Raw genomic sequence first — 23,165 nt, 5'->3', positions numbered from 1 at the left:
TTTTTTTTTTTAATTACCCATCTCCTTGGGGGAAAGCGCCACCTAGCAACGGTTTCCAAGATCAGGGAGCAGCGAGCGGTTCTCCCTTCTGTAGGATTCCTGCACCGGGGATCCATCTGGGTGTTCCGGAGGGGGAGCTGCGTGGGTGCTTGCAGCCCGGCGAGAGGGAGATCTTGCCAGTCTTCCAGGGGGAATTAGTCGGCAGTTAAGGCAAGTGGGTGGTGATAGTGGTTGGCGCCTGGGGTAGGTAGGGGTTTGGTACGTGGTAGTCAGAAACCTGGCAGGACTGCCGACTTCTTGAGCTACCTTTTGCTAGAAGAGAAGAAAGCTGGCAGCCTAAGCCTGGGAAGATTCCCTTCCAGTGGAGAATGGAAGATGAAAGACTTAAGATGGAACAGAAATCAATATCTTTATTGACAAACGCAGCAGTATGTGCATCTAGCTTGTAGGACAGATAGTCTCCTTAGTAGACCTAACGGAGGTTTTCACACTGCATGTAATAGAAGCTAAATTTTGGTTAACTCACCATAAAAAGAATTTTAATAATTTATTTTATAGAGATTATATTTGTTCTTTGCCTACACATTAGTTTAGTGAAGAAGTTGGCACAGGTTTACTAGTCCCAATGCCTTTTGGAGTGGGAGAAATAGGGAAGAGTTGCTAACCTTGAGGACCAGGTAATAGGTTTAGCATCATAGCTATGGAAAGGAGGTTTTTGTTTGTTGTTTTTTGGGGAGGTAGTTTAAGTTCTGATTAAAGATAAAATTTGACCAGCTTCCAACATTCTTTTCATAGAATCTTATCCCCTTAAATCTAAATTTTGATCTGCACTTGTTTGGTTTAGTTGCTAATTGAAGCTTTGTCCTTTGGAAGTCTTGTTTATAGTAGTGCAGGAGTGCAGTTAAGAAATCTTTTGAAACTGGCTCAATTTTTTAAGTTTGTTTTTTTTTTGTTTTTGGATGCATGGCAAATATAGTGGGAGGACAATTTAGGTCTGTTTATCCAGAGAATAAAATAAAGTATAACTGCTGATGTCACTGCTGACAGTGAGTTAAGAATATTATAGAAGATAGGAAGGTGTAATTATCATTATAACAAAGCACCCTGTCTTTGAGGCTGACCTTTCTGACTTTGTCCGCCTCAGCACCCATTCCCTTCTTAGCTCAGACTGCAAGCATGTTTGCATTAATGTACTATGTGGGCGACTTAGAGCTAGGGAACATTCATTCTAAGAATTTGCAGATGCTGTTGTTCTTCCTTTCTGCTCCTACAGGTTCTGGTTTAGAACTAAAATTCTAGTTTTGTTTTGTTCTTTTTTCCTTTTTTCCCAGGAGTTTGACAAGAAGTACAACCCCACCTGGCACTGCATTGTGGGGAGGAACTTCGGTAGTTACGTGACACACGAAACCAAGCACTTCATCTACTTCTACCTGGGCCAAGTGGCCATTCTTCTGTTCAAATCTGGTTAAAAGCATGGACTGTGCCATACACCAGTGATCCATCCAAAAATAAGGACTGCAGCCTAAATTCCAAATACCAGAGACTGAAATCTTTAGCCTTGCTAAGGGAACAGCTTGATCTTTGAACATTTATTGTGTTTTGTACAGGGCATTCTCTGTACTAGTTTGTTGTGGTTATAAAACAATTAGCAAAACAGCTTACATTTGTATTTATTTTCTATTCCATACTTCTGTGCCCCATGTTTTTTTCTCTCAATCCATTCCTTTAAAAAATAAATCTGTTGGAGATGTATATGTGTGTGAAGTACTATTTGTTCATATAACAAGATTGAAGGTGGCCTATTAATTGGGTCAGGTGACCAGGTTGGTGAGAGTGAGTCTTCAAAGTCAAATTTCTATGGAACTAGCCATTAGAGTACTCTTGAGTCTTTTTACCCATCCTGCAACAGCTGTCCATGTTAAACGCATGGCAGAGAAGTTTGAGATTAACTTATATCTGAAGAAATGGCATTTAAGGATAGTATTCTTTCAAAAGAATATTTTGTGTTTCAAGCCCTAGTGGAGTGGATGGGTGCATGGTTTTTCTTTGGTGGGGGACTGGGGTTTGAACCCAGGTGTACTTTACAACAGTTGGCTCCCTGAGATTATAGGCCAGCCTTCTTTAAGCTTTCTGTGGCTGTTAAATGGTAATAGCTCATTACAGAGTTGAGAAAAGAAAATGTGCTGTGTAGGCTGTCTTCCCTGCTCCTACCCTATTCTCCCAAAGGCTACACTTAATGATAGAAGTTGGTTTGATTTTGATGGTAAGGGGGACTGATCACAAGTACATTCTACCACTGGGCTATATCCCCTTTTTGAGAAGGGGGCCATACTAAATGTCCCAGGCCTTGAACTTGGAAACCTCCTACCTCAACCTCCACTTCCCAGATAGATGCCTGGGTATAAGGCAGTCTCTTATTTTTGCTGGGATTTGAACCCAGGGCTTGTCATATGTAAGCATTCTACCATTAAGCTACATCCCCAGCTCTAGAAGGTGGTCCTGAAAAGGGGAAAACGGAATTTTCTGAGCAGTCATCCTCCATGTTCACTTAATAAAGCCTTTGCTGGAATTTTATACTTGCTGTACTCACTGTGTTTTAATTGACTGTGGTCAAACTTTTTTTTTTTTAAATATTTTTGGTTGTAGATGGATACAATATCTTTGTTTGATTTTATGTGGTGCTGAAGATCAAACCCAGTGCCTCATACATGCTAGGTAAGCGCTCTACCACTGAGCTACAACCCCAGTCCTCAAACTGATTCCTTTAAAGAACCCAGTTGAAGTTGTGGACAAGTAACCATTGCCAGGTGTGGCGCATGTTTATAATCCCAGTGACTCAGGAGGCCAAGGCAAGAGGATTGTAAATTCAAGACCAGCCTCTGCAATTTTGGGAGATCTGTTTCAAAATAAAAAGAATTTGGAATGTAGCTCAGTGATAGAGCGCCCCTGGTTTCCATTCCCAGTAACCGCCCCCCCCCCAAAAAAAAAAAAGTAACCATCAAAAGTTTCCTCCCAATTTTATGGAGACCAAATAGTCTTATGAAGAAAAGCACATGAGAGAGATTTAGGTTTTTGGTACCAGGGACTGAATTTGTACTCTACCACAGAGCTACACCCCAGACTTTTTAATTTTGAAACAAGACTGCACTAAGTTGCTGAGGGTCTCTAAATTGCTGACTGTGGCTTGGAACTTGGGATCTTCCAGCCTCAACCTCCTGAGTTGCCTTGAGTTGGTGTGTGGGCACCAGGCTTTGAGACTTGTTTTTTTGTAGATAGGGGAAAAAAGGGGGGGTGGGGGCTGGGCCTAATGGTGCATGCTTGCAATCTCAGGGACTCTGCAGGCTGAGGCAGAAGGATCCCAACTTCCAGGACAGCTGTAGCAACTTAATCCCTGTCTCAAAATTTATAAAAGGGATAGGGATGTTGCTTGGTGGTAAAGTGTCTCTGGGTTCAATCCCAGGACCACACCAAGAAACAGAGCTGAGACAACCTGTACACATCTTGGGAAATTTCAAGACAAATCTTGACTTTTAGGTTTCCTACATAATTTCTTTTTTTTCAAATATTTATTTTTTAGTTGTAGTTGAACACAATACCTTTGTTTATTTACTTTTATGTGGTGCTGAGGATTGAGCCCAGGGCCTCGCACACGCTAGGCGAGTGCTCTACCAATGAGCCATAACCCCAGCCCCTCCTACATAATTTTCACATGAGATAAGGCTTTTGTTTCAGACCTGGGATCTATAAGATGCAAGATCTATAAGAAATCCATGAGAAAAAAAAAAATCTCGAAATTTCGGAGCAACCCCTGAGGTTTCTATTACCTTTTTTTTTTGGCTACTGGGGACTGAACACAGGAGATTTGCCTCAAAAACCACATTCTCAGCCCTTTTTATTTACTTATTTTTTTAATAGTAACTTGTCTCTTTTTTTTAGTGGCAGTTGGACACAATACCTTTATTTTATTTATTTATTTTTATGTGGTGGTGAGGATCAAACCCAGCACATTCAAGGCAAGTGCTCCACTGCTGAGCCACAACCCCAGCCCCATATTTACTAATTTTTTAATTGTTGATAGCACCACACATAAGTAATAAAGTCTAAGAATCAAACCCAGTGCCTCTCACATGCCAGGCAAGTGCTCTACCACTAAGCCACAATCCCGGCCCCATTTTTATTTTGAGACAGAGTCTAAGTTACTTGAGGACTTGCTAAATTGCTGAGGCTGATTTTGAATTTGTAATCCTATCTCAGCCACTGGAATCGCTGAGATTACAAAGTTTGCACTACTGTGCATGGCTGAGTCCTAGATTTGAGTTGATAAGTGATGACTCTGTCTTAAGTGTGGCATTAGCTTAGTAACATCTTTGGAAGTTTGTAATTTTTTTGACCAGCACTTTTAGAATCCTAGTGAAGTTGTGCTACGTTAGGACTGGAAGGGTTTCAGCGTTGGGGGTACAAAAATTTATTTTACTACTTTTTTGGGCAGTGGAGTTTTCCCCCTGCTGTCTGCAGGAAAGAAGGATAAAGTACTGAGGAAGGAGACTATAATTGGGGTGATTTAGGTTTGTTTTTATGTAAACAGATTAAAAATGTTCCCATTAATCATCTCTTTTCTATCCCCTTTCTCTCTTTGGTGACCTGGCTATATTTTATTTAAAGAACAACAGGAATTTGGTTTCCAAAGCTATTATCTTGTTCAGTTAGCCCTACTCCAAACAGATGATCAGTCTTCAGTAATAGACCCTTAAGCTGATTCAAGACCATACAGGTAGACAATGAGAGTTCTAACCTAAGTGTTCTGTACCTTATCTACTGCCAGGAAGTTGGCAACTTTTAACTTCCATTTTTTGATTCAGATATGAGGAAACCATATTGCTATGAAGATAAAGATTGGGTTAATGGGCTGGGGTTGTGGCTCAGTGGTAGAGTGCTTGTCTAGCACATGTGAGGCACTGGGTTCCATCCTCAGCACCACATAAAGATAAATAAATGCCCAACTACAACTAAAAAAAGAAAAATCCCACAAAACTGAGTTGATGGCTTATGAAGTTCCTTCCAGGACCTGCTCTTTCCTATTTATTTCAAAACTCTATAGGCTCCAGCTGGCTGGCTGAAAACAAAATAAGCTAAGTTTTTCTAAGGTTTAGAATTTTCTCAAATGCTCTTAGCTGCTCTTATTTGAGACAGTTGTTTGTAGCTACCTATACCTGGGAGTGACAGGGCAAGATCTTGTCCCTACTGTGCTGAGCCAAGGAGCATATCTGAAGCCTCTTCAAATAACCTTGAATGAAGTTATCTATAATTAAACTATTAGCCAACTCAGAGATGAATTTCTACAGTATCTTTTTTTTTTTTTTTTTAAGTACCAGGGATTGAACCCAGGAGCACTCAGCCATCAAGCTACACCCCCAGGGTCTTGCTAAATTACTTAAGGCCTTCCCTAATAGCTGAGGCTGGCTTTGAACTTACTTGCAATTCTCCTGCCTCAGCTTCCCCAGCCACTGGGATTACAGGCATGCACCACCATGCCCACCCCCATCCACTTTTTTTTTTTGAAACATGATCTTGCTAAAATTGCACAGGCTGGTCTTGCCTCAGCCCCTGGAGTCACTGAGATATGTGCCCAGTTTTTATGGCCTCTTTTTTTTTTTTTTTAATTTTTTAATATTTATTTTTTAGTTATTGGCGGACACAACGTCTTTGTTTGTATGTGGTGCTGAGAATCGAACCCGGGCCGCACGCATGCCAGGCGAGCACGCTACCACTTGAGCCACATCCCCAGCCCTTATGGCCTCTTAAAAAACAATGAACTGTAGTAAGGAGATGAGCTCTGCCCAGATCCATCCCAGAGTATTGAAATGGGGGTTAGGCTACATAAATAGTTTTCAAACTTTTTTTTTTTTTTTTTTTTTGCTATTACCCTTTCTTCAAATATATTCTGACCAAGAAACTCCCTTTACAAGACATGAAAACAGGACTTTGCTAGTACATTTATTCTATCAAAAAGGACTTAGTAGTGAGTGATTTTTATTTTTTGTGGTACTGGGGCTTTGTGCATGTTCTACCATTGAGCTACACCCCTAGCCCTGTTGTTTTATACTTTATTTATTTATTTACTAGTACTGGGGATTAAACCCAGGGGCACTTTACCACTGAGCCACATTCTCAGCTGTTTTTACTTTTTACAGCTAAGTTGCCCAGGCTGGCTTTGAACTTGCGATCCTCCTGCCTCAGCCTTCTGAGTTGCTGGGATTACAGATGTGTGCCCCCGTGTCAGGTTTGTTTTATATTTATTTTGAGATGTGGTCTTACCAAGTTACCTAGGCTGGCTTCAAACTTGCCATCCTCCTGCCTCAGCCTCCCTGAGTAGCTGGGATTACAGGTGTATGCTACCACACCAAGCTATGAGTCCTTTTCTTTCTGACATAGTATACAATAGTGTCTTCTGGTGGAAGAGGTTCCACCAGAAAGAATTGGAAGAATTTTAAAAAATGTATTTTCCTAATCACTCAAATTGTAAACTGATTTACCGGTTCAACATACAATTCAAGGTGTTCTTTCTTTTTTTTTTTTGGTGGGGAGAATGCTGAGCATAGAACTTAGAGTCTCACAAGTGCCAAGCACAGAGTCTGCCACCGTGCTATATACCTCGGGCCCAGAATTCGAGTGTTGATTGTTAGCCTTTTGATTGGGGCTTGGCTTCTGGCCCTAGATTCCGTCCTAGGCTGAAAGGTGATTCAGGTGCAATTAAGCTTTCTGACTCAAAATCATCATTGGGTTCAAATGATCCTTCCTTTGGAAGGCAGCACTGTTAAAAAGCTACAAATGTACCTCAAAACTGTGCTTTAGTGCTCAGTGCTAGTTTTACCTGAATCCAACAATGCATAGCTAAGAGAAGTTGGCAGGAGTTGAACCAAACAACAGACCAATGCCTTTGGGAGAAGGCCCAAGCAGCTCCTAATGAAAGCTGCAGAAAATGACAGAATTAGTTTCTTCCTCTTTGAGACTGGTTGATTCAGAACTTGAGTCCAAGGTACTTATCCTTAAGTTGCTCAGCTGCTGCCTCATCAGTCAGATTATTCTTCAGCTCCAGGCATTTAACAGGCATGACTGGTTCATTTTCCAGGATAGAAAAGGAGTTAAAGTTTGAAGCCAGAATGAATGGCCACAATGCCTGAAGTTAGACTTTCATATGTCACTTTCTGAAAACCTGCATCTTCTATCATCTCCTTGAATTCTTCCTAAAACAGAAGGATAAGTACACCAAGAATTGTCTGGATTTCAACTTTAGGCTCTTTGTTGTAAGCTACAGAAATACTGTACCTGTGATGGGAACTTTCGAATGCTCTCTACAAGGTACTGATAGGACTTCCAGTCTCCTGCAACAACCTCTCCCAGTACAGGAATGACCTGAAAGCTATATAGATCATAAAGCCTAAGCACACAAAAAAGGCAAAAGATTAAGATTAGAATATGCTTTGGATTCATTTCCCCACACTCTATCAAAATTTTTAAAAAAGAGAAAAAAGTGCCTGAATTCTTCCCTTACGAAGCAAGGTTCTGCCTTGGGTGTGGCGCGTGCCTATAATCCCAGCAACTCAGGAGGCTGATACAGAAGGATCTCAATCTCAAATTCAAGATCAGCCTCAGCAATTTAGTGAGGCCCTCAGCAACTTAAGGAGACCCTGTCTCTAAAGAGAAAAAAAAAAAAAAAGGAAGGGGGTTGGGGGCGGTGCTGGGGACAGAGCTCAGTGGTAAAGTGCCCTGGGTTCAATCCCTAGTACAAACAACAACAACAAAAAAAAAAGAATTCAGGTTCTAAGTAAGGCTCAGGTCACAATTCCTCTCATGCCTAGAGGAGGCTGAGCAAATATCTGAAATAAGGGAAGTAGGGGAGAATCACAGCCTCTGGGATGGAAGTCCCCTGTATTTCTCCTTTGTTAGCAAAGCAATACAACTTCTTTTTCCTTTTTCTCAAAAAAATAAGGAAAGTGGGTCAGGTGTAAGACCAAGAAGTATGGTGACAGGTTCAGTTAGGAAGTACCAAAAAAGTAAGAAGAGGCAGTTAATACTAGGTTCTGAATACTGCATGTGGGAAGATGGGGCCTACCCAAGGTTGCCACGAGGTATCTGATTTGCCAAGTGAAGCTGAACTCCTTCACTAAAATTTTCACATAAAATTTTTATTTTTTAAATTTCAATTTTGGACTGGGGATTGATCCCAGGAGGCACTTTAACACTAAGCAACATCCCCAGCCTTTTTAAAATTTTTATTTGGTAAGGTCTCACTAAGTTGCTGGGGCTAGCTTCCAACTTTTTATTTTTTAGTATTGGGGATTTAACCCAGGGGTGCTTTACCACTGAGCTATCTCCCTAACCCCCCCCCCCTTAAGTTGTAGATGGACATAATTCCTTTATCTTATTTATTTTCATGTGCTACTGAGGATCATACCAGTGCCTCACCCATGCTAGGCAAGTGCTTTTCCAATGAGCTACAACCCTAGCCCCTCCCTAGTCCTTTTAATTTTTTTTGAGACAAGGTCTTACTAAGTTGCTTAGGGCTTCAAGAAGTTGCTGAGGTTATCCTTAAACTAGCAATCCTCCTGCCTTAGCCTCCTGAGTCACAGAGGTTTTTGGGATGCACCATTATGCCTGGCATAAAATTTCCATATTTTAAGTCAATTTCTTAAAATACCATATAAGCCAAACAAAATATATAATGTGGGCCAGCTTGGGTCTCTTCTGGCCTAAGAATCATCACTCCCAACTGCCTGACCTCTGAGGTCTTTCAGGGACTCTGGGACTCATTTTTTTTTTTTTTTTCCAATATTTTTTTAGCTGTAGTCGGACATATAACCTTTCTTTTTATTTATTTATTTATATGTGGTGCTGAGGATCGAACCCAGGGCCTCGTTCTTGCTAGGCCAGCGCTCTACTGCTGAGCCACAACCCCAGCCCTGGGACTCAATTTTTAAGTTCATTGTTATAGCTTATTGGCTATTTTCTATCCATTTTGGGGTGGAAAACCCTTTGGATAGACAATGACGATAAAGCCCTTTTATGAATACCAACCTGGATATGAGGGGATTGTTTACTTGGCTAAACTCCAGACAGAGAAACCGCCCTCCTGGTTTCAGGACCCGATGGGCTTCTTGGAGAGCCTAAGAAAGACAAGAACAGGACACATGCTTCATTAACCTCACTCAATTCCAAAGTAGCTGAGACAGTGTTAGTTTTGTGGGCATTATAAATATTAATTCCTACAAATCCCTGATTTACTCTCAGTTGGACAAAGATAACAACAGAAATAACCCTACATATCCTAAATGCTGCCCATAACTAGAGAAGTTCACTGACTATACGGATTGGTAAAATTTCATGAAGACCAAATTTAGAATTGGGGATCAAAATCAATGGATATCTTCTCTTTCTTTGGTACTGGAAACGGAACTCAGGAGCACTCTACCACTCTTCCACTGAGCTGCAGCCTCAGTCTTTTTCAGTTTAGATTTTGAGACAGGGTCTTGCTAAGTTGCTAAAGCTGGCCTCCAGATTGTGATCCTCTTGCTTCAGTCTCCTGAGTCTCTAGGATTACAGTCATGTACTATCACACCTGGCTGGATATCCTCTTCAACATAACAATTTTACTTTAAGTAATCTTACAGAAATGCTTCTGCTGTGGAAATGTCATGAATAAGGGTAATTTGCTATTTGAATAGCACGTGATTAGAGGCATCTTAAATTAGTTATTAACAAGAGCCTGGTTAAATTAGGGAATAGCTACACAAAAGGAATCTATTCAGCTGTTTTAAAAAGGAGAAATCAGCTGGTCATGGTGGCATATGATTGTAACTCTAACATCTTGGGAGACTGAGGCAGAAGGATTACAAGTTCCAGGTCAGCCTTATCAACTTAGGGAAGCCCTCAGCAACTTAGCAAGACCCTGTCTCAAAATAAAAAATAAGGCTAGGCACAGTGGCACATGCCTGCAATCCTAGCAACTCAAGAGGCTGAAGTAGGAGGATGGCAAGTTTGAGGCCAGCCTCAGCAATTTAGCAAGACCCTGTCTCAAAATAAAAAATACACAGGATTGGGAATGTAGCTCAATGGTAAAGTGCCCCTGGGTTCATTTCCCTGTAAAAACAAGCAAATAAGAGGAACCAGTGTTCTTTATGTCCTAACATGGGAAAAATATATATTTATAGATACATTATCTATATTTTTAATATATCTAATGTTATCATTTAATGTGTTATTTATAATAAACATTTACTATTTATAATTGTAATAATCACATATTGCTTTTTTTTGGTACTGGGAATTAAACCTAGGGACACTTTAAGACTTAGCTACATTCCCAGTCCTTTTAATTTTTTATTGTGAAAGTTGCTAAAGATCTTGCAAAAGATGCTAAGACTAGTCTTGAACTAGCAATCCTCCAAATTCCATTACAGGCATGCCCCACTATGCCCAGCTAGCAAATTTTTTCTTTTTAAATATTTTTTAGTTGTCAATGGATCTTTTATTTATTAAATTTTTCTATACATGGTGTTGAGAATCGAACCCAGTTCCTCACACATGCTAGGTAAGCACTCCACCACTGAGCCACAACCCCAGCCCCTAGCAAATGTTTTGAACAGAATACTAAAATAGAAATAAAGAACTGAAGCAGATTAAGAAATGAACATTCCGTTCTCCCTGCAGAGGAACTATGAAGCTACCTTCTGACAGAATAGTACCTGAGTACATTTTTCAGTGTCAGCCTCTGATCATATCTCTGATCATCTGTAAGCTCACACAGCTTCATAAATGAGAGGAAACAGATGAAATGCCAGGGCAAGACTAACCATCCCAAAGATGTAAATGTCAACCCAAGCAACAAACACTCCTATGGGAGCTGCTCTGTGATTTTTGACCTTTTCAATTTTATAGCTAGGCAAGGTGGCTTTTTTTTTTTTTGTACTAGGGATTGAACTCAGGGCCTTTCAATCACTGAGCCACATCCCCAGTCCTTTTTTAAATTCTGAACAAGGGTCTTACTAAGTTGCTTAGGGCCTAAGTTGCCAAGGCTGGCTTTGAACTTCTGATCCTCCTGTCTCTCTCTACCTCCTGTTGGGATTACAGGCACGTGCCACCATATCCTGTGAAAGTTGGCAATTTTAAGGAAGAAGCCTCTAAGCTTAAAATATTCACTCCACTCAAGTGCTGAACCCAGAGCAGAATCTCCTTCCCTCACCCACTATGGATCCACTCCAGAGAACTGATTTTATTTATATATATACTTTTTTTTCCTTCAGTATTGGAGATCAAATCCAGGGGCATTCTACCACTGAACTACATCCCCAGTCTTTTTAATTTTTTTTTAAACAGGGCTCTTTAAATTGCCCACATCGGTCTTGAACTTGCAATACTCCTGCCTCAGCCTCCAGAGTTGTTGGAATTACAGGCATGTACCATCTTGCCTGGTGCTGACAGTCACACAATCTCAGGATGCAGGCATCCATACCTGATCAATGTGTGTGACATTCCGGATCCCAAAGGCAATGGTGTAAACATCAAACTTGTCATCATCAAAGGGCAGTTCTTCAGCATCTCCCAGTACCCATGCAAGTCCTGGAAGACAAAAATCAGTTTGGGGTCTCAGTTTGGGTAGCTATCTACCCTGTTGTACCCAGTGAATTACTGAACCTGAGGAATCTGTAGTCTGCCAGGCAGAACTGTTTTTCTGACCCTCTGAGAAACTAGAAGCAAAGAGAAATAACAGCCAAATTTCTCAGTCTAGTTTTATTTTATTTGGTACTGGGAATAGGAGCCACATCCTCAGCCCTTTTTTATATTTTACTTAGAGATAGCCAATTTTTGACTAGCATCTGAAGTGGAGGCAGTTTTGTGGAACTGAGCCCTTAAATCTATGGAGTATGATACAAACTTGGTGTTGTCAGAACTGAACAGTATTGAGTTGTTGGACACCTACTAGGTGTCAGCAAACTGAAGAATTGTTTGGTTTTGGGAAGACACACACATCTGGTGTCAGAAGTGATGTCAGAAAACATGATTAACCTCCCTTCTCCATTTGATTCCTGGCCACTATCTTCACGGTCCTTCAATCTTAAGAAGTCTTTTTTTTTGTTTTTGTTTTTGTTTAGGACTGGGGATTGAACTCATGGATGTTTTATCACTGAGCTATACCCCAGGAATTTTTAGTTCTGAATTTGAGACAGGGTCTCCCTAAGTTGCCCAGGCTGGCCTTGAACATGTGATCCTCCTATCTTAGCCTTGCAAGCTGCTGGAACAGGCATGTGCCAACCCATCTGGCTTAATCTTAAACACTTGAAGCTGGTATCCTTGAAGTTTAGCAGGATCTGAGTCTTTCCTCCTAGGGTTTCAGAGTATAACTTGATGTTTATTTACTTATACTAAACTTGAGCATTATTTTTAAAAAATCATGCTAGGGATTGAACTCACACATGCTAGGTAAAGTGCTTTAGCCTGGGATATATACCCAGCTCCACCCTCAAGCAATTTTTACCCAACTAAGTGCTTTGGATAGAACACGTGGTTAATAGTCCTGTTCTTCAAGTCAGACTGCTTGGATTCTAATACCAGATTCATCATTAGCGATATATATATATATATATATATATATATATATATATATATATATATATATATATATATATTTTTTTTTTTTTTTTTTTTTTTTTTTCCGCCCAGTGCTGGGCATCCAACCCAGAACCTTGAGCATGCTGGTCAAGCAATGTATCATTGACCCACACTCTCAGCTTTAGCTGTGTGTGTATATTTATATTTGGTACTGGGGGTTGAATTTAGGGGTAGAAACTAGAGTTTCATCCCTAGTCTTTTTATGTTTTATTTTGAGATAGGGTCTCACTAAGTTGTGTGTATATTTATATTTGGTACTGGGGGTTGAATTTAGGGATAGAAACTAGAGTTTCATCCCTAGTCTTTTTATGTTTTATTTTGAGATAGGGTCTCACTAAGTTGCTGGGAGTTCTTAAAATAAATTATTTGTGGATATTGAAGAATTATTATACTGGTTCTATTGGAGCCATAGAGAAAGTGTCTAGACCCCAAGAATAGTCTTAAATTCAGAAACATACTATCTCCTCTAAGGACAATGATTTGACTTTAACGCTGTTAAATAAAAATTACAGGATGATACTATTTTGGAGTTCCTGCACTGAGTCCCCACCAACCAGGCTAAAAATAAAACTTGGAATCACTCATACAAAAGTTCTACATCACCACGCTGAAAATAAGCTGTTTATCTGACCCTCTGAGAAACTAGAAGAAATGAGAAATAACAGCCAAACTTCTCAGTCTAGTTTTATTTTATTTGGTACTGGGAATAGGAGCCACATCCCTCAGCCCTTTTTTATATTTTACTTAGAGACAGGGCATTGCTGAGTTGCTTAGGCCCTTACTATGTTGCTGAGGCTGGCTTTGAACTCATGATCCTCCTGCCTCAGACTCCCATGATGCTGGAATTACAGGTGTATACCACCGTGCCTGGCTCCCCCCCCCCCTTTTTTTTTATTAGAGAGAGAGAGAGAGAGAGAGAGAAAGAGAGAGAATTTTAATATTTATTTTTTAGTTATCGGCGGACACAACATCTTTGTTTGTATGTGGTGCTGAGGATCGAACCCAGGCCGCACGCATGCCAGGCAAGCGCGCTACCGCTTGAGCCACATCCCCAGCCCCTGGCTCCCCTTTTAATTTTTTTATTTTGAGACAGCGTCTCAATAAATTACTTAGGTCCTCACTAAGTTGCTGATGCTGGCCTTGAAATTGCAATCCTCCTGCCTCAGCCTCCCAAATCATTGGTATTACAATTGTGTACAACAGTGCCTGGCCCAGTCTAGTTTCAATCAGCATGGTCATGAAGTTTTCCCTGACTTTAATTCTAACAAAAAAAATTCTGACATAATCTGTTGTTGACCAGTCAGTTATTTTTCTATTGTTTTGGCCTTGTTTTACAAGGAGAGTAATTTCAGCTGGGCATTATGGCAGATACCTATAACCCTAGCAATTTGAGAGGCTGAGGCAAGAGGATGACAAGTTCAAGGGCAACCTCAGTACAAAGAAAGTAACTCTTATATATATGCCCCGCCTCCGCCCATAACTGTGGATTTGGCCCAGGAGTGCTTAACTGAGCCACAGAGCCACATCCCCAGCCCTTTTTATTTTTTATTTTGAGACATGGACTCACTAAATTGCTGAGGCTGGTTTGAATTTGTGGTCCTCTCACTTTAGCCTCCTGAGGCACTGGGATTACAGATGTGAGCCCACCGAGCTGCTTTCTTCAGCCTTTATCTGTTTATGAAACCAACATCCTGCCAGGCATAGTGGTACATGCCTGCAATATCAGCTCCTTGGGAGACTGTAGCAGGAAGATCACAAATTTGAGGACAGCCTGGGAAATTTATCAAGATCCTGTCTCAAAATAAAAAATAAAAAAGGACTGGGGATGTGATTTGGTGGTAGATCTCCCCTGTGTGCAATCCCGGTACCACAAAAAAACAACGAAACAAAAAAATTAACCTCTTTTGCTTGGCCCATGGGAACACAATTATTATTTTTTATGGAATGAAGTGTTGCCAGAGTAAAAAATTGCAAATGACACCAATTAAGATCTTTTAACTATACTGTTGTAATTTTGTCCTTTTCACCTGTATCCAATCAGACATAAAATATAAAGAAGGCTAGAGGAGGCAAATGAAAACAAACTGTCCAGAAAGTAAATAAACCACATCTAACAAGAGTTTTTTTGTTTGTTTGTTTTGGTATGGGGGTTGAATTTGATCCCTAATGTATGCACAAATATGTGTGTGTGTGTGTGTGTGTATCTATAAAATATACAATAGTATTAGACATACAAAATTCCCTTAAAAGTTAACTTTTACATCTGTTAAATAATTTCTAAGATCCCCTTACTTAGTTTCAATTTGTTTTTGCATGAAATGTTTTGCAAAAGCATTTCTGGATGTTACTAAAGCAAGAAGGAAAGAAAACCATACTATGGAACACCTAATTCCTATGCAGGTACATTTTTCCTGGCTGCTGGGAGAGCCTGGAAGGCAAGCTACTACTTAAGAGATGATTCCATAAATAGAATGTTACCTCTCATTTCAATATCTTTGTTCTCCATTCTTTAGGGGTGAACACCAGGGAGACGGGAACAGGGTTATCAGTAGGAGTTAGATAACATAGTGCCTTTGTCTAAAAACACCAGTGACTGTCTGCCTTCTGGTTAGTGTTGATGGTTAACAAAAGAGCCCTTCATCTTGGGGGCCAAGTAGGCTGTAGTTCGTCTAGGCAGCTCCTTCTGAGGGTGAGAGGAGGAGGAGGAAGAAGAATTGGGCTAAAATAACCACAGACATTCAAGCGGGTCAGGAGGAAAGGACAAATGCAGGTGTTGACGTGAGGTACTTTCTTTCCCTACTGTTGCCTCTCTGTGGCTGCCTGCAGTGCCTGGCCAGCTAAGAAGAGGGCAATGCAGTGGCCTTGAAAAGCTGGGTCAACAGGGTACAGCCGACAATTTAAAAAAAAAAAATCGGGGGCAGAAACATTTCAAAATATTAAAATAAATGGAAAGACAAATGTAAAATTTACATTTTCTTTCTTTCTTTTTTTGTTTTTTTGTTAGAGAGCTGGAATTGAACCCAGGGCCTCGCACATGCTAGGCAAATGCTTTACCACTGAGCTACATCCGAAGCTCCCCTAAAATTTATATTTCATGCTGGAGCTCAACTGTTCCATTTTGAGTTTGTTCCATTTTGAGCTTGCAGAGGGCTTCTACAGTCACCAGTCTGCCTGATCTACTAAAGTAAGGAAACTGTTGTTGTTTTGGTACTGGGGACTGAAACCAGAGGCATTCTACCACTGAGTACATCCCTAGCCCTTTTTTTTTTTTCCTTTTTGTTACTGGGGATTGAACCCAGTGGTGCTCAACCATTGAGCCACATCCCCAGCCCTTTTTCATATTTTACTTAGAGACAGGGTCTCACTAAGTTATTGAGGCTGGCTTTGAATTTACAATCCTCCTTTCTCTCTCTCTCTCTCTTTCTCTCTCTCTTTTGGTGGTGTTGGGGATTGAACCCAGAGCTTTATGCATGCAAGGCAAGCACTCTACCGACTGAGCCATATCCCCAGCCCCTGCCCCAGCCGCCTGAGCCACTGGGATTACAGGTGTGCACCACTGTGCCAGGTTCATCCCTAGCTCTTTTGATTTTTTTTTTTTTTTTTTTTTTTTTGAGCACAGGGTCTTGCAAAATTGCTAGGCTGGCCTCAAACTTGCAATCCTCCTGTCTCAGCCTCCCAAGTTGTTGAGATTACAGGTGTATGCGAAAGTAAGGAAGTTTGAGGAGTACTGTATGGATGTTTCTCTGGGTCATTTATGACCTCTGAGAAACAGATGCCAAAACAGAAGAAGGAGTAGAAAGATTTTTTCATTTTTGCTTTTCTGGTGGTGGCAGGAGCAATACTTGGGGAAGGTAAAAGGAAGAGATAGAAAGATGAAGCAGGAAAAGTCTTTAGACCTTGATGCAGCTGTAATGAGGCCTCAGTCTACTCAATTAGGGATCTTTGGAGCAAAGACTGACTGTTAAGAGTCCTGCTTGGGAAATGTGCAGGCCCTGGAAACTCCATAGTGCTCAGTTGTGGTCTGGGGGCTGCCAGGAAAGAGCTTGGCCTTACTTGAAATCTGAGGGAGAGAATAAATTACTAATAGTGGAAGGGCTAACCAAGTGTAGTCTTGGGACTGAAGGGCAAGTTTTGTCTTCACAGGAAATCTGAGCAGCTTGCTCACATTCTACATGAATCAAGCCATCCTAGTACTGATAGGGAATGGAATGAATTAAGAATAGAAATGATATGCTGAGGTCATCCTAGAGCGGCTGAGAGTTGGAAGCAAAACTTCCATTTTAGGGTCCAAGAGCTGAGATCCAATGATTCAGCTCCAATTTAGGATCTGCCACTAAGTTTTGTGACTTGAATAAGAACCTTAACCCTTTTGGGCTCTGGTTATATTCCCTGTCACATAGGGCTAGTCATTTTTTAGTTCAACAGGTTGCTGAAATAAATGTATAATGAATACCATAGTAATGTAAAATTAGTCACATAAATGATCTTCAACTTCTAACAATGAGTTTCTGCAAGCTGGAATAAAAAGCATTTCAAGAGTCAGGTGTGGTGGCACATGCCTGTAATCCCAGCAACTCAGAAGGCTGAGGCAGGAGCATCACAAGTTGGAGGCCAGCCTTGGCAACATAGTGAGATCCTGTTTGAAAATGAAAACTAAAAAGGGCTGGGGGTGTAGGTCTGTGGCAGAGTGCCTCTGGTTTAAATTCCTAATATCAAAAAATTGGTGAGGGAGCATTTCAGTACAAATATATAACAACAAATTTCATCAACATGTGCCAAAAAATATGAAAAAATACCATATAATATTTTTTCAGATTTCTTTTTTTTTCCAGAGAGAGAGAGAGAACTTTTAAGATTTTTTTTTTTAATTTTTGGCAGACACAACATGTTCATTTGTATGTGGTGCTGAGGATCGAACCCAGGCTGCACGCACGCCAGGCGAGTGCACTACCGCTTGAGCCACATCCCTAGCCCTTTTTTATATTTTATTTAGAGACATTTCAATGTTATGTAATCCACCTAATTCTATAAACATACCCTGTGTCAACTTTCTGTAAGACTCACCAGCTTTGTATCCTCGGTCAAACGCTTTCTGTTTTCCAATCTTTAGCATCTCCCTGTTGATGTCACAGACCATGACACGGGAGCCACCCAGGGAATCTTCTTCATTCTGGTACTTTTTAGCAATTTCTTCCCAGGATAAGTTTTGTTGGGCTCTTAACTTCCTCTTCTGCTTTCCCTGATGCTGTGCCTGAACATAATTAAGGAACCGGAATGCAATGTCACCTGTGGGAAGCCAATAGGAGGAAAGATACAAACCAAAACAGAAAAAAAAGCATTTCCTAAACCCAAAAGGAGTAACAAAAGGAGTGGATGAGTGCATGAAAATAGAAGTTTCTACTTTTTTCAATGTTAACCTTTTTTTTTCAACAACTCTTCTTTGTTTTGTTTCTACAAACATCTACGTTTCCAGCACTTTTTATTTTATATTTTTTTTGTACTGGGGATTGAACACAGGGACACTTAACCACTGAACCACATTCCCAGTCCTTTCTATTTTTTGAAATAGGGCCTCGCTAAGTTGCTGAGGCTGGCTCTGAACCTGTGATTCTCCTGCCTTAGCCTCCCAAATTGCTGGGATTATAGGTGTACACCACCACACCTGGCCCATGAAATAATTTTTATAACAGAAACATAAATATATACTGATGATCTTCTGTATCTGCAGGTTCTGCATCCAAAGACTGAATCAACTATGGATCAAAAATGCAGTTAGAGGGCTGGAGTTGTACCTCAGTGGTAGAGCACTACCCTAGCATGAGTGGGGCACTGGGTTCAATTCTCAGCACCACATATAAATAAATTAATAAAATAAAGGCTAAAAAATAATAATAATAATAATTATTATTATTTAGTACCAGGGATTGAATCCAGGGGCACTCAACCACTGAGCCACATCCCTAGCCCTTTTTTATATTTTATTTAGAGACAGGGCTTTGCTGAGTTGCTTAGGGCCTTGATAAGTTGATGAGGCTGGCTTTGAATTTGCAATCCTCCTATCTCACCTCCCAAGTTGCTGGGAGTGTGTGCCACTGTGCTTGCCTAAGGTTAAATTGTTAAAAAAAAAAAAAAAATGCAGTTAGAGACAGGCATAGTAGTGCATACCTGTAATCTCACTGCCTGGAGAAGTTGGGGCTGGCAGACCACAGGTTTTGTTTGTTTTTGTGTAGTGCTGGGGATTAAACCCAGGGCCTTGTGTATGCAAGGCAAGCACTTTACCAACTGAGCTATATCCCTAGTCCCAGATTACAGGTTTGAGGCTAGCTAGGACTATTTAATGAGACCCTGTCTTAATATAAAAAAGTAAAAAGGAGCCAGGTGTGGTGGCACATGCCTGTAATCCCAGAGGCTTGGGAGGCTGAAGCAGGAGGATCATGGGTTCAAAGCCAGCCTCAGCAACAGCAAGGCACTAAGGAATTCAGGGAGAACCTGTCTCTAAATAAAGGGTTGGGGATGCGGCTCAGTGGCCAAGTGTCCCTGAGTTCAATCCCCCCGTAACCACCCCCACCAAAAGAGTAAAAAGGGCTGGAGATGCTCACTAGTAGAGTCCCCTAAAGTTCAATCCCTAGTACCAAAAAATTATAATTGGCACTGGATGTGGGGGTGCATACTTATAATCCTAATCACTCAGGAGACCAGGGCAGGAGGATAGCAAGTTAGAGGGATAGCCTTCAGTGGAACTGTGGGACTCTCCCTGGGTTCTCAGCTGGGACACAGCTGAATGCTTGCCCATCATGTGTGAGCCCTGGGTTCAATCTCTAGTAATAAAAAAATAAATAAATAAACAAAATGTAGTAGGCCTACAATGGTTTTGACTGTACTGAATATGTGCAGATTTTTTTTTCCTGTCATCATACCCTAAACAATTAAGAATAATAACTATTTACATTACATTAGATTTGTTTTACAGTGCTAGGGATCAAACCTGAGGCCTCACTGCGTGCTAGTCATCAACATATGTTTTAGAAAACAGGACATTTTTCTCCCCAGATGCCCAGTGTGCAACAAATAACAAAGGACTATGCATAATAATTAAGCTTGTGATAACTGATGTGATAGCAGATTAGGTAGAAAGGCTTCTTAGAAAGCTTATGTAATGTGATAAGAGGCTTTCTCCCCAAATAGAGAGGAAAAGTGGGTTGAGGGCTAAAAAGAAGATAAAACAGGTTGGGGGTATAGCTCAGTGGTAGACCACTTGCTTGGCCATGTTCAAGGTCCTGGATTCTGTCCCACATACCAGAAAAAAAAGAAAAAAGATAAACCAGTCATTTAGATGGGAAAGTGTTTGGAGTCAAAAACTAGTCTTTTTATTTTGAAATCCTATTTTAACAGAAAAGTGAGAAGCACAAAACTGCTCTTCCCCCCCCCCCCCAGTGCTAGGAATTGAACCCATGATCTTGCACATGCTAGGCAAATGGTTTATCATTGAGCTACACCCCCAGGCTTTATTATTTTGGGGGGACAAGATCTTAATTAAATTGCCCTGACTGGCCTTGAACTTGCAATCCTTATGCCTCAGTCTCCTCAGTAGTTGGAATTACTGGTGTGTGCCACTGCCTTTATTTATTCATTTAGTTTTATGCAGTACTGAGGATCGAACCCAGTGCCTCACATATGCTAGGCAAGAGCTTGACCACTGAGCCACAACCCAGTCCTAAAGCTGCTTTTGACTAATATTTTTGCAAACCCTTCTCAGATATTATAAGTATTCAGATTTTCAGTTATTACCTTTGGACTAATGGTAGGTATTATGGTTTGGATGTGAGATGTCCCCTTGTATCTGGCCAGTGAAGTCTTTCTCTGTTTCCTGATCACCATGAAGTGAGCTGCTTCCCTCCACCATACTCCTCCACCATGATGTTCTGCCTCACCTAGAGGCCCAAGGAATGGAGCCAGCCTTCTATAGACTAAGACCTCTGAAACCACGAAACCTCAAACTTTTCCTCCTCTACAATGTTTTAGTGGGTTTTTTAAGTCACAGTAGTGAAAAAGCTGACTAAAAGAGTAGATGGGCTAACTCATTCCAACAAGAGAAACTAATTTCTGTAATACATCCTCAATGGTACCTAAGGACACCAAATTCAATATTACCTGTGCCTCCAGCAACATCGAGCAGTTGGGTCCCAGGTAATGGGTGCATCTTCCTGAGCAACAAATCCTTCCAAACACGATGGATACCAAGACTCATCATATCATTCATCACATCATACTTCTTGGCCACACTTTCAAACACCTGATAGACTGATATGAGAGAAATACACAATTGCTCTTAGTAGGAATGAGAAAATCCTACCTGGAAAAAAGGAAGCTTCTGGGGCCACTCTCTGAACACACCAGTCTTTGAAAGGTGGTATTAAATTATAATGTTTGATGCCCAAATCTATACCTTAAGCGGGGTGTGGTGGTCTACATTCCTAATCCCAGTGACTTGGGAGGCGCAGGCAGGAGGATCACAATTTTGAGGCATACCTTAACAATTTAATGAGGCCCTAAGTAACTTAGAACCTATCTCAATATAAAAAATAGCTGGGCATGGTGGTGCACACCTGTAATCCCAATGGTTTGGGAGGCTGAGGCAGGAGGATCATGAGTTCAGTCGGCAGATTAGGAAGCATTTAGCAACGCAGCAAGATCCTATCTCTAAATAAAATATAAAAAAGGGCTGGGGATGTGGCTCAGTGGTTAAATACTCCTGGGTTCAATCCCCGGTACCAAAATAATAATAATAATAATAAAATAAAAGTGGCGGGCGGCTAAGCTCTGCCGGGTCGGGCAGTGGGATAGTCCTTTGATGTCACAACCTTACAGACAACAGAATGAAGTTAAAAGGAGTTAAATCAACCCTTACTTGGACAGAAGAAAACCAGATCACGGCTGGACAGATCCCTCCCTTCACCCTCTCGCCCCTTTCACCTTTGCCCCCCTTCTCCTCTTCCGACACAGTCTCAAACCCAAAGTGCGTTTCCGGTGCTCGCTTCTCTTGGGACAAAAGGCGGGCACTCAGCAGGCCCCTGGGCCAGGAGCTACGAAGCCCTGGGAACCTGTAGCTCCTCATCGCGCGGGCGTAACTCCATAGACCACAGCTCCCGGGGGCCGCCATCTTGACAGCCGGGCGACCGGGGCCAGAGCTTACGTCATGTTACTTCACCAGATGCGCGACGGAGGCCGGCTGGAGACATTATGTATTGGAACGCGCCTGGAACCAGATGTTAAAGAGGCACGGACTGATCTCTGGGACCCAGAAGCTACTTTCTCTTTGAACATCCATCCGAAAGCCCTTCCTATCTCTTTTCCCAGATTGAATTTAGACTTAGCCAGGTATGAGGAGACCTCAGGGTGAGCACCCAATCACCTCTCAGCAGATGAGTCTTAATTCTGACAACAGATATGTTAGGACCAAAAATTGCAAGATAACTAGTAATTCTTTTTTTCTGGTGCAAAAGGGGGAAACTGAGGCATGGTGTAGTTAAAAGACCAAGGTCACCAGGTCAGTTCTTGAAAACTTCAGTCTAAGAATCACCTCGTTTGAGCTTCATTTATTGGTACCAGGGATTGAAACCAGGGGCATTCAACCACTGAGCCACAGACCCAGGCTTTTTTATATTTAACTTGGAGGCAGGGTCTCGCTAAGTTGCCTAGGGTTTTGTTAAATTGCTGAGGAGATTGGCTTTGAACTTGCGATCCTTCTGCCTCCTGAGTCTGTGGGATTACAGGCCTGCCTGGCTTATTTAATTTTTTTTTTTTTTTTTTTTTTTAAGAGAGAAGGAGAGAGAAGAGAGAGAGAGAATTTTTTAATATTTATTTTTTAATTTTCGGCGGACACAACATCTCTATGTGGTGCTGAGGATCGAACTCGGGCTGCATGCATGCCAGGCGAGCTCTGCTACCGCTTGAGCCACATCCCCAGCCTCTGGCTCATTTAATTTTAAAATACAGATTCTTGAACCCCAACTACCAGAGATTTTTAAATCAGTAAATCTGGTATGTATCCCTGGATGTGAGTGTATGTGTGTGTGGAATCCAGGGCCTTGGGCATACTGGACAGGCATGGGATCTTTATTTGAATAAACTCTTCTGGTGATTATGGTGGAAGAGATTAACAGACTTTACAGATTTTTTTTTTTTTTGGTACTGGGGATGGAACTCAGGGACACTACCATGGAGCTACATCCCCAGCTGTTTTTATATTTTATTTTGAGACAGGGTATCAGTGAATTGCCTATGCTGGCCTTGAATTTTGTGATCCTTCTTGCCTCAGCCTCTCAAATTGCTGGGAGTACAGTCCTGCACATCCTTGCCTGGCTTGCACACCATTCTGGAAAAACACTGAGAAATAAACATAGGAAAGACTTCTTTGGCCTGTCCATTTTGTGAACCTAGGAAGTTCTAAAGGGAATGAAAATTCTGGTATCATTTTAGAAAGCTAGAACCAAACACTA

General features: G+C 41.2%; 2 protein-coding genes across 3 annotated transcripts in view; one reads left to right on the top strand and one right to left on the bottom strand.

The window, feature by feature from the left end:
* Dynll1 (dynein light chain LC8-type 1) overlaps positions 1 to 1,752 on the top strand; it is a 31,777-nt gene extending 30,025 nt beyond the window's left edge. For both annotated transcript variants that reach the window (XM_077108932.1, XM_077108931.1), the window contains exon 3: positions 1,332 to 1,752. In XM_077108932.1, the coding sequence (XP_076965047.1) occupies positions 1,332 to 1,469 (138 nt within the window). In that variant the 3' untranslated portion in view covers positions 1,470 to 1,752. The remainder of the gene's footprint in view (positions 1 to 1,331) is intronic.
* Coq5 (coenzyme Q5, methyltransferase) lies at positions 385 to 21,844 on the bottom strand. Its single transcript, XM_077108926.1, has 7 exons — positions 21,640 to 21,844; positions 20,818 to 20,967; positions 17,731 to 17,952; positions 11,510 to 11,616; positions 9,076 to 9,164; positions 7,327 to 7,438; positions 385 to 7,244 (listed from the first exon to the last, which is right to left on the bottom strand). Exons 1-7 carry the CDS (start codon positions 21,824 to 21,826, stop codon positions 7,143 to 7,145), a joined length of 969 nt encoding a protein of 322 aa, XP_076965041.1. The 5' UTR covers positions 21,827 to 21,844; the 3' UTR covers positions 385 to 7,142.
* Between the last annotated feature and the right edge of the window lie 1,321 nt (positions 21,845 to 23,165).

The sequence above is a fragment of the Callospermophilus lateralis genome, chromosome 1, assembly GCF_048772815.1.
Source record: "Callospermophilus lateralis isolate mCalLat2 chromosome 1, mCalLat2.hap1, whole genome shotgun sequence".
Lineage (NCBI taxonomy): Eukaryota > Metazoa > Chordata > Mammalia > Rodentia > Sciuridae > Callospermophilus > Callospermophilus lateralis.
This window is presented reverse-complemented; position numbering and strand designations above follow the sequence as displayed.